Below are 11,800 nucleotides of genomic sequence, written 5' to 3' on the forward strand. Positions count from 1 at the left end.
TCTCAAGAGCCCTTCCCTGCAGATCTTAGTCCCTGTAGGAAAGGATCTGCTGGAGCATTAGTCTTGACAATTTTCATTTAGTGGAACTAGCTCTACCGTGTCTCTGAACAGCATTTTTCTAGCCTACGACAAAGACCACACTTCTCACTCCCTCAAGACACATTATCCTGAATTAGAAAGCTTCCCTTATCAGCAAGGGGAACATTACAATTCCACTATTTCCTGAAGAGTCTGAGCAACACCCTATTTTGAAACAGATGACACAAGTAAATTCTTCCCCTGCCTCCCCTCCCTTTCCCTCAAGGATAAAGAGTCTCCAGGGTCCCGTTTCTAGGCTAAGGGTGTCGGGAAGTAGGCAACCTTCCCTATCAGTTCATAAAACCCTTTCCTGAGCACCTAATGGTGTGTGGGCCACGGTTTCAGCTTCTCCGCATTCCCAGAAACAGCCCTTGGCTTTGAACTTGTTTTTTTATTCTATAGGGCAGCGTTTCAGGGCAGGGGCTACCTGTGTGGGCTGTGAGCCCTCTTCCTAGCCTCACGCAGCCCTGATCTGGGTTTCTATTTTAGGCCTCCCCGTAGTTACATGAAAAAAGCTTCCCTTTTCTGGATTCTCAATTTCCTCTAAGTCCATTAAAATTCAAGCCCAGCTGCCTTTGAGAGGCTCCACATCTCCTACCTTCATGTGCACGGGAACAACCTGGGAGTCTGGTGAAAATGCGCGTTCTGATTCTGGGGTGCAACTGAGAGTCAGCAGCCCCAAGGCCAGGCTCCGCCAGACGCCGCCTTCCTCGGGCCGCACTTTGGGTTACAGTGATCTGGATGCCTGTCCCCCCCTGCCCCAGACCCCTGTTCCCCGAAGCCAGCCACCACGAGGGCGTTTACCCACCACGGTCCCTCACACCCTGGTGATTCTGACTTTCAGAAAGGTCCCTGAAAATATTTGCTTCCAAAGGTCACGTTCTGCCCGGCCTAGAGCAGGTTATCAAGTCAGGCCTCCTCTTGACCTGATGGTGAAGACTCTTTCGACAGCTGTGCTATGCACCAGCGACCCAGTGATTTCAGCTGATGTTTACAACGAATCAAGAGTCCATCGTCAACTTTCCTTTCCTTTGGCACTGAGTGAAAATACATTCTCCTCTCTGGACTTAGTCATGTGTCCCTTAACTGTTACGAGATGCGAGGACATAGGCCTCCCCCCCCTTCTCCATGTCCCTTGTTTCTTCCAATGTCATCCTTCCTTGTGTCTCTGTGTAGAGTTTCAGTTTAGGGTCATCCTGAAGGGTCTGGATGGGGCAGGTGGCAGCACGCAGGAACCTAGGTGTGGGGGACCACTGGCATTCATCAGACCTCGGTATGTCACCTTGGAAAGTCTCATGACTGACTGCGGCTGGGCTGGTGCTCTGTCCTGCGGCCACTCTTAGACCCACACATGGAGTTGTTGGAAGCAGGAGAAAGACCCACCAAAACCTCCCTACCCCCACCCCCAGATCAGGACCCTGTGTTTCCCTCAGGCTCTAGGCTCCTCAGACTTGGGGTTCTAACTAGGACAGCCATTGTGACTCTGAGTGATTCTTTGCTTAAGCCAGCTTCCTCTCAACTAGCATAAGTTCTGATCTATTTATGAGATAATTCTAGAATTTTGTTGTTAGAAATGACCTTGTTTTTGTTTGCTTATTTTGATTTACTTTTTTTAAACTGTAGACATTGAGGACCCAGGAGGTGAAGGGACTTGTCCAGGTTCCCCTGACTGGTAAAGGTGAGGTGATCTGGTTGTTGGTGGTACGGCCAAGAAGCAGAAGTTGGTTCTAGACTTACATTCCAGGAGTTATCCCACTACACTGAATTCCATGAGACTCTCCTACAGACCATTTCTCTTATAAATAGAAACCATAAAGAGTAAAGTGAATAATAGTATATTAGAAGCAAACAATTTTTCTCTTAAAGATATGCATATCTTTAAGATATATATAGATATATATGATATACATATATATATACCAAGTCTATTGAAACAATTTCAAAGAGTATAAGGCTGGAAGTCAGAGACAGAGCTCCTGCCACTGCTGCTAATGAATGAGCTTTTTATCCTCAACTGCCTCTCACCCGAGATTCCGTTTCCTTATCTCCAAAATGAGAAGGCCAAATCTCTAAACTCTCTTTCTAGCTCTAACGTTCTATGATCTCTTTGATATTTACGGTTTGCACCACAAGGTAGAATAGAGTTATCCATCCAATAATAAACACCACTGGCTCTGCATTCACACAGGCCTCCTTTATGCTGAATTCTGGGCTGCAGTAGGGGCTTCCGGGCTTGACTCTTATAGCTGGAATTGCACGGTGTCTCCTGGCATTGATCATGACAGACAACAGTTCCAAGGGAACAATACAGAATGAGGCAATTATTTATGCACCGCAAACACTGGCTCATCTCCAGGCATTCAGACTCTGTTCAGTCTCCAAATAACACACGTTTGGCACCTCACCTGTGCCTGGGAATTGACAGAATCACAGATGACAGAATCACTCTGCCGCTCCCAGGACTCATGGCCTTTCAGCAGGAAGAGAGGTTACATTTAGGGCACTCTTAGCTTGTTAAATCGTATCACTGTTCCTTAAGGGGGAAACATACCCTGTGTGGCCTTGAAGCTTGAAAGGCATCGCGGAATAACTACTGTGGAAGAAGAGTCCAGCCGCAGTTTTAAGCCACGGATCCCCAATGTGTGTTCTGGCTCTTGCTGTCATTCTAGAGGGTTTCATAGCCCTAGTGTCCCACGGTCTGAGGCTCATCAGGCATTTCTCTTGCCTTCTGCCGGAGTCTCTAGTACACATTCCTTTGGCTTTACAGAGCTGTGTGTAGTGCAGAAGGACACGTTGCAATTCGCTATGTAAACAGACAACATGACTGCATGTACCTAGTCACCTCTGAGGCCAGTTTTACTGAAGACATCTCTGATCTCTAGACTCCCTAATTTCCTTTGAAGTAATCATGCCACTTCAACTAATGGAGGGCATGATTTCAAAATAAACACACATGCACAAAGCCTATACTGCACGCAAGGGTCCTTTTAGCTGGAGTATACGACGTGAATTACTGGTCTGGTCTGCGAGAGATCTGTGCTCATGCAGCTGTTGGTGGTATGAGATCTCTCCGGCGCATCAGTTCTCATGGAGCCATTTAATGTAGGTACTCCACTCCACTTAGGTAAACACTGAATCTTTAGCTTCTTCCGAAACACAACACACAAACTAAGAAAGTCCTGGAAGTGAAGAGAGGGTCAAATTGCATATTACTCAAAATATGTCTGACCACTCCTCTCTCCTCTTTTTGGAAAACAGAATTTGTTTCCTTACGTATTTTTTTTTTTTCTTTATGCAGGGGATTTGGGCTTGAATATGGACATTTTCCCACTACCATTCAACCTTGGAATGCTATTTTCCCCAAATTTCTCATGATAAAAAGACTCAGATTCAGAGCTGAGCTGCTGGCAGCTGAATTTCATTAAGACTTTGATGGGAAACTTAAGTTGGAATTACAAACATCTGTGGCTAAGCTTCCCCTTAGTAAACCATTTCCCAGAATTTAACTTTACCACATTAGGAGCAAAAAAGAAAACAGTTGAAAAAAGAATGCTTCTCTTCGGCAAATGCTGGAGTAGATATTTAAATATACTTCTCTGTGGTCACTACATCTCAATGAACCAGCAGATTTACTGGTTCCAGAAAACAAATAAGTCATTGTTTGGAAATGCCAACTTTTGGAACTCAATAATGTACTGGTAGTCTGATTTTAGTGGTTTCTAATCAATCAAATGCCTCAAAATTATGTCTGGTCATCATTGTATTTATATGGTTACTTGGAGCAAGGAAAAACCCAAAAGGAGAGAAGTGTTTTTAGCATTACATATTTCAAAAACCTATGACAAATCAGATTTGAGAATTTAATGGTGAAAGAAAAAAAAAAGACCTTGTCATAGCAATGATGGGGTTTTTGTTTAGCTTTGAGGGGGCTTTAGAAAAACTTATTCATTTCTCTTTACTGCTCAGATCATCCTATCACTGATGAAAGGCTATGTTAATTTTATTTAAATTATTTATTTAATTTTTTTTCTTAAAAAAAATTTTTTTTATTATGCTATGTTAGTCATCATATGAAAGGGTATGTTTACAGAATCATTAGGGATACAAAAATTACAAAAGTTAAACTACAGTCTCCTTCTTCTCCAGTGTTGGATAATCAGCACGTTTGTAAGGAAAAGCTAGAAGTAATCAAATTTAGATAAAGAAGCACAAATTTAGATAAAAACAAACTGATAAAACAAATCTTAACTTGCAGATAGGTAAAAATAGTGGAAGAAAAGAAGTGAGGACAGAGGTGCTGAAGAGACAGGGAACGAAGGCAGACTTTGGGAGACAGCTCACACATTTTACTTTAACAGTCTTGCAAGGCAAATACATTTCTGTTCATTCGACAATCAAACAAGCTGAGCCTCTGAAGGATGGACTAATTTGTTCAGTCAAACAGCTAGAGTTGTGGTGGAGTTGAATTCATAGCACATCTGTCTGGCTAGACGCCCACATTGTACCTTTGATGAAAGGTGAATTTCAAATGTTGTTAAGCAGAGACTGCAAATAAGCAGCCCTTGGGCTGAATGGGGCCATCAGATGTACATCCCACAAAGTATTTAAAAAAAAATTGAGTCAGCAGTTTTACCTAAGAATCCAGATTCTGTTTTCTCTTGGGAAAAAAAAAACAAAACAAAACAAAAACAAACAAAATAACAGAAGACCTGGCAACATAGAGGTGGCTGTCTTTCTGGATGAGACAACCTTTCTCCTGTTCCTTTGGCCTTAGTCAATCCCAGGGTGTGTTCCTTTCACTGCCCAATAATGTTTTTCTTGGCCTCTATAAGAATCCAAGTTTTAGTTTTTTTCCTGAACCATATGATCAGCGTTTCCACTTCTGGGTATATACCCCAAAAAACGGAAAGCAGAAACCCAAAACAAGTATGTGTACACTAATGGATAGAGTGACACTATTCACAGAAGCTGAAAGCTAGAAGCAACCCAAATGTCCCTCAACAGATAAATGGGTGAGCAAAGTGTGATCTGTACATAAGGTAGAGTATTCTTCAGCCTTAAAAAGTAATGAAATTTAGGACACACACTACAACACGGATGAACCTTAAAGACATGATGGTAAGTGAAATAAGCCAGGCACAAAAGAACAAATATTGTAGGTTCCACCTACACAAAGTATCTATTATTGTAATATTCATAGAAACAGAAAGTGCCATGATGGTTGCCAGGGTCTGGGGAAGAGGGTATGGGGAGTTATTGTTTAATGGGTATTGAGTTTCAGTTTAGGAAGATGAAAAAGTTTTGGAGATGTATGGTGGTAATGATTGCATAACAGTGTGAAAGTACCGAACGCCGCTTAAAAATGGTTAAAATGAAAAATTTATGTTATAGATATTTTACCACAATAAAACAAACAAACAAGCAGAACTTATGGTTAAATCCAAGAACTCTGGAACTACAGCAAATAGAATTTATTTTCCAGCTTTTTAATAAAAATTCTGTAAGATAGGCCATATATTCCTGTAGGTGGTGCTGTTCTGAATTCTCTCCCTATTAACCTAAATCAGGAGCTTCTAACGTAGACGAGCATCATGTAGAGGAAACACACTAGAATATACTTATAAAAGGAAAATGGAATACAAGAAAACTCTAGAGTTAAAAAAAATCTAGAAAGGAGACTCAGGGATACACTGGAAAAAGAGAATGGGATTTGGAAACCTTGGACAAGGTACTAAACCATCTCCAAACCTTAATTCGGTCATCTATAAAATGGGTATAAATTTCACTAATGAGTATTACAAAAGATAATAGATGTCGTTTTATGGGACATTGTAGAAATCAGGAACATTTTTTTGTCTTTCCTATTTGAGTAGTTTAAAAAGTAGCTATCAGACTGCTCCAGAAAAGGAAGTTATCTCAGTTCTTTGGTAATCCTAAAATTTTATGCAACATACACTACTCATCTAGCAAGCATTGCACAAATAGTCTTTGAATGGCATTTTATATATCTTTATTTTAAGAAATTCCCAAAATGTTTACTGAAATTATGCCTACAGATAGTTCTAGTTACCTAACCACTTTTTTCCTAGATACTCTTGTACAGATGAATTACTTTTATAAACTCCTTTCTAGCTGCGGCACTTACCAGGTAGCATACCTGGGCAAATGCTCTATGCCTCAGTTTCCATGTTTGCAAAATAAAACAGTAACTATACAAGTCCCATTGAGTTGTTAGCAGGTTTTAAAACAACATAATTCATGGAGAAAGCTTAGACTGGTGTATGGCACTTGGGAAATACTCAATGAGCGTGTGCCACAAGCCATGCTATTATTATTACTACTGCCACTACTATATTTAGTCCTTCTAAAATAATGTTTCCCAGGAACCTTCTTTGGTATTTGGTGAGTAGGCGACTATGTCCTACTGATCTGACTCAAGAGTAATCTTTTTCCCCATTACCCCCATGGCCTTCCGCTTCTAGCCAATCTTACAGATTAACTCCTTCTGCTTTATAGAGTGGCTGTGTACATATTTTTCTTTCTATGATTGCTTCCTCCCTGATGGTAGGGAGATGACTCTGCCTTCTTTCTGCCCTTCCCAGTGCCTACTTTTTGCTCTGTACGGGGTAGGGCTCCAAACCTGCTTGTTGGATGATACTGAGTGAAGGGATTAATGGCTGCATGTGGGGGTTCACGTTGCCTAAATGCACCGTTGAACCCCAGTATAGAATGATGACCCAGGCCAGTGACTTAATGTGATTCAATGGGGCCATTTTTCTTTACTTTTCTTTCTTTCTTCCTTCCTTCCTTTCCTTTTTTTTTTTTAAGATTTTATTTATTTATTTGACAGAGAGAGAGATCACAAGTAGGCAGAGAGGCAGGCAGAGAGGGAGGGGGAAGCAGGCTTCCCACCGAGTAGAGAGCCCGATGTAGGGCTCGATCCAAGGACCCTGAGATCATGACCTGAGCCAAAGGCAGAGGCTTAACCCACTGAGCCACCCAGGCGCCCAATGGGGCCATTTTTCAATGTAAGATCCCAAGATAAGGAAAAAGAATGAAGATAGTCAAAGAGATCTAAGCTGCCTTTTAATAAACATACAGCAATCCTTTCGTGGCAAGGCACTCATTATATTGGAGCACAGGAAAATGTACCAGCAATAAAAAAAGTCTAGAAGACAAGCTACTCAGAATGAGTCTAGTTCATAGTGCTTTTTAAAAGCCAGCAAGTAAGTGTGTCCAGGGCAGGGTACCTTGGCATATGCGGTGCATGAGGCATTGATTTTCTCCTAGCGCAGCTAACAACAGCAAATCCCAGTCAGGTTACCAGGAGGTAAATTCCCGTTTTCCTCTCTGAGAGAAGTTCGCTCAATATTGTCATTTATTTGCCTTAATTTCTCAATTATCTCCCAAAGGCAGTAACAACACTTGACCCCCCCACCCCCACTCTGCCCCTCCAGCGGAGCCCCCCCACCCCAACTCTGCTGAGTCTCTGTGTGGGACTTCTTCCCAGCCACACAGTGGCAACCTCTAACCTCGTGTTCTTGACCTTATATAATGCCTGCTTCTTTTTGACAGACAAGACTGTCCTTCTTGCCAAGGACTTTCTGACACCCTCTCCCTGGGGACTGTTCTGTCTCCATCCCTGTACCCCCTCCAGTTCTTTTGCATATCCCTATTGGTTAAGAGGACTTTTGCCTAGTTTTACTTGCTAGCTTGGGTATGATAAGATCAAAATTTTCTTTTCTTAAATGTAAAATATTAGAATAGTGAATATGCTTTTTTGAAAGTACCCAGTTTCCCCTTTGCCCACCCCCCACCTACTGAGAATCATTGTTTTTGCCATAAACTCAGCAATAATGGACTCAGGAAATTGTTTATAAAAAATCAGAAGGTGGGAAAATCCTACCCATTAGCACAAAGTTACTGGTGGGTGCTCTTCAAACTCTTTGCATCCTGGGGGATGTTTGGGCTTGAGAAGGAAAGGAGGGACCTTCTTTCTTGGTCGGCCAGTGTTCCTCATTCTTTTATTCAGTGTGCATTTGAAGTCTTTGATTCCCTGACTCACAGTGGGCACTGCAGTGCAGGAAACCGGGGTCCGTGTTCAGAGCTGGGTAACCAGGGGTGGGGAGGGTACAAACCTTGCTGTTGAGGAGCTTGGGAGAGCCTTTGGAGGGCCATCAGCCAAGCACCTCCCACTGCCCCATGCTTGCCTTAGTATTTTTCTTCCTTCACTTTGAAGGAAAATTGAAGAATAACCATTCATATAAATCCAAGTCAAATAACATAAATGTATTTTTAGAATGTCCCTCCATCCACATCTCGAACCTCCCACGAATATTGTGTCATATGTGTCCATGGTCCCGTTCTCTCCCTGTCTATAGATGTAAATACAGTCTCCTGAACCAATTCAGTAAACTGGCTCTACCAAGTTATTACATTCCAGAATGTATGTGGTTTATGGTCTCCTTATTGGCTATAAAGAGCATGGGAAATCTAAATGCTGGGGCACTGGCATCGCCATGGGACCGCAGGCTAACTGGAGGTATTATGTGAAACTATGCAGTGGGAACGTAATTACTCCAATCCCACCCTTTATACTTCATATACTTTGACCCTTCTGGAATGACTAATAGCTTCTTTCTGTTTTCCTAAACCAAAAGCCTCAACTGGCATTCTAGACCTATTAGACTCTGACAGTATTACAAATTCAACCCACTATAGGACATTCTTTCTGGTTGGAAAGATATAGACAAGCAGAGACAAAGTAATATTAAGTAAAATAGTGCCATAAAAATAATGTTCTGAGAAATATTCCCAAATAAGGGTTTCTTTTAATCATCTGCGTAGTTTATACTAATAGTAACACTCAGAACATATAAAGCATTTATGCTATACCAAGTACTGTATTAAGCATTCTTTCTGTATATATTTTAGCTAATTTCTACAGTAACCTTAGGAAGTGTGAAGTAGGCATGAATACTTTCTCTAAGCCTCAGCTTCTTTCTCTGTTATTTGGGCATCTGTACTTTGCCTCAGCTAAGGAGCAGGTAATTTGGAACTTGAACTTGGGACCATCAGAGTGCAAAGCCTGCCACCCAAAACACTCTGCTGTGCGGCCTTCCTATTATTTCACTGAGCATATAAGTACATAAGAAATCACTCAGGGTCTCCACAATAATTTAAGTTTCCCTGAAAATCAAATAATTATTTTCTTACTTTTTGTGGTTTGAGTGTTGCAAAAAGTTATATGTGTCCATCTCTTTAAAATTAGCAGGTAAAAATGCAGAATGCCTAGGTAAGTTTGAATTTCAGATAAATAATAATTTTTTTTACTGTAAATATATCCTGCACAATATTTGAGACATATACAAAAGAATCTATTTGTTGCTATCTGAAATTCAAATTTAATTAGATGTCTTGTATTTTATCTTAATAAAAGGGCAACCCTACTCTCGGGCATTTCATTCTGAGACTCTCCATGCTCAAAGCAACAGGTGGAAATAATGCTTCCCTGGGGGGGTTAATCCCCAGCCTGTGGAGAAGCACTGCCATCTGATTGGTGACTCTCCTGGTCTGGCTTCTCCCCACTCCTGGGAGTACAAAGCTGAGCAGAAGCCTGTCCCCCTCTTTCACATAGAGGTTACTTTTAGCACTGCAGTGGGAGGTTGGTAAGCTCTGGCCCTACCTCCCGTCCCTCTTTTTTGGGGGGTATGGGTGTGGCTTACTCCTGGAGGAGGACCATCTTCATGGACCTTCTTTTGGTAATAATAATTAAGAACTACCGTTCAACTAATCATTAGTAGGATTAATAGCAATAATCTAGACTTCAGTTCTTGTTAGAAATGGTGTCAATCAACATGACTGCTTTGGTTCTATAGCTGCTAGAACCATAGCTATAGTGTGTGTGTGTGCGTATGCGTGTGTGTGTGTGTGTGTGTGTGTGTGTGTGTGTGATGTTAGGTCCACTGCTCCTTCCTTTCCCATGAACTTAGGTGACTTCATTTTCCTCCTACTTAGCATCTCCCACGCACTGGACATGCTCTTGTCCATTTTGGCTCAGGGGACTCTTAAATCACTTAGTCTGGATTCATTCTCCTTTACCCAATTTCTATATTTTGGTTGTGCTTTCAACATAAAAGCTATTACAAGGTATTCAAACAGCAGCTCTTTGCATAACCATATCATCGGTATCATATCCTGATCATTTTAACTTTTGGCATGGGGCTTGATTTTCATCACAACTTCTCGCTTCTGGAATATAATGGCTCCCGTCTATTTCAAGTATCAGCTCTGCAGCTTCCCAACAGATTTTGTAGTATCCCAACACCCTCAGCCACTCGCTCACTCTCCCCCGTGGCAGAGAACCTTCTGTTTGATTTATGCCAAAAGGATTGGTCCGCAGTATTGTTTCTATTGTCCCAACATCACAGAGGAGCAGGAAGCCAGGGACAGAGCACATGCATTAGGAGCTGTGGCTTGACAAAAATGACTCTCTTGGCACATGCGAGTGGCAGAAAGTCACAGAAGTGTCACTGCCGCCGCAGGTGAGAGTCTAAGCAGCCCCACTCCGAGGACACAGGACACATGCACTTCTGCTAGTTTCAACAGTGACATGTTCCAAGGCCTCAACTCGCAATGCATGACGTCCAAATCCAACTGAACCAAGTAAAACTCTTCAAGTTTCGCAACCGACCTGGTGCAGGTGAAGCTCTTAAGGCGGATGGGGGAGGGAAAGAGTGGGGGAGAGACAGGGACGGGAGAGTGGCGCCCGCAGACCACGGCGCGCAGGTGCCGCGGCAGGGTGACAAGGGCAGGGACACTGTACCTTGGCAGCAGGCGGCAGGCTTCCGGGAGCCACGCGGGGCTCGCTGGCCTCGGGCGGGTCTTGTCTGCCGACCGCTGAGCTCCCTTCAATGTCAAAAGGAAAAGCGTGGTCGTTCCCGGCCGCGGCGGCGGCGCAGGCAGCGCCCCAGAGGAGCCACAGCGGCAGGACTGAGCACCCGGCTGAGCTCACAGCCATCTCTCCGCTGACATCCAGCAGGACCTGCCTGGGACTCGGCGGCGGCTTGTCCTCGTCGGTCCCCCCCGCACCGTGGGGCGGCGGTGTCTCGCTTCCCCTTCCTTCCCGGCCTCCGCCGTGTCCAGATGCGGGAAGTCAAGGCGGCCCGGGGAGCAACTTTGTCAAGAACCGAGAGGGAGCGCGCAGCCGGAGTCCCTCTTCCCCACTTCTCCCTCCTCTTTTCCTTCTTCCCCCTCCGTTTGCCTCTCTCACTTTCTCTCTCGCTTTCTCTCTCCCCAGAGGCTCCGGCTGAAGGGCGTATAGATGGACGAAGCTTAAGGCTGAGCATCAAAAGGCAGACGGGGTTGGGGCGAGCCCCGTCGGCCACCTCCTGTCCCGGGCGGGTGGGGACTGAGGGCTGCGCTGTCCTGCCTTCCTCCTCACATCCATTCGCACCACTCCCTTTTCACCTTCCACTTCTAGGCCCTCCCACTCCAACTGGCATTTCACACACCGAGCTCTGGGCCTTTCCCTGGCCTGCCCTCCCCCTCCTCTCCCAGTTTGGAGCCTCTCCAAGGGACCCCGGGAATATTCAGCTTTTGTGATTGCTTCCTCACATCTCTTATTTCTTTAGTCACGGTGCCCCATGTCTTATCTGTATTTATCTAGATCTCTTACGTGGCCCCCTAGTTTACAAGGAAGTGAGTGGGAAAGGGATTCCAG

The 11,800-nt window shown here is 43.8% G+C and overlaps 1 protein-coding gene across 2 annotated transcripts in view; it reads right to left on the minus strand.

The window, feature by feature from the left end:
• LAMA4 (laminin subunit alpha 4) overlaps positions 1 to 11,381 on the minus strand; it is a 144,278-nt gene extending 132,897 nt beyond the window's left edge. Inside the window, exon 1 of one of the 2 annotated variants that reach the window (XM_047732638.1) lies at positions 10,904 to 11,381. In XM_047732638.1, coding sequence (XP_047588594.1) covers positions 10,904 to 11,098 — 195 coding nt within the window. In that variant the 5' untranslated portion in view covers positions 11,099 to 11,381. The remainder of the gene's footprint in view (positions 1 to 10,903) is intronic. The other variant, XM_047732639.1, reaches the window with a different exon arrangement.
• Positions 11,382 to 11,800: the final 419 nt, after the last annotated feature.

This window comes from Lutra lutra, chromosome 6, assembly GCF_902655055.1.
Source record: "Lutra lutra chromosome 6, mLutLut1.2, whole genome shotgun sequence".
NCBI lineage: Eukaryota > Metazoa > Chordata > Mammalia > Carnivora > Mustelidae > Lutra > Lutra lutra.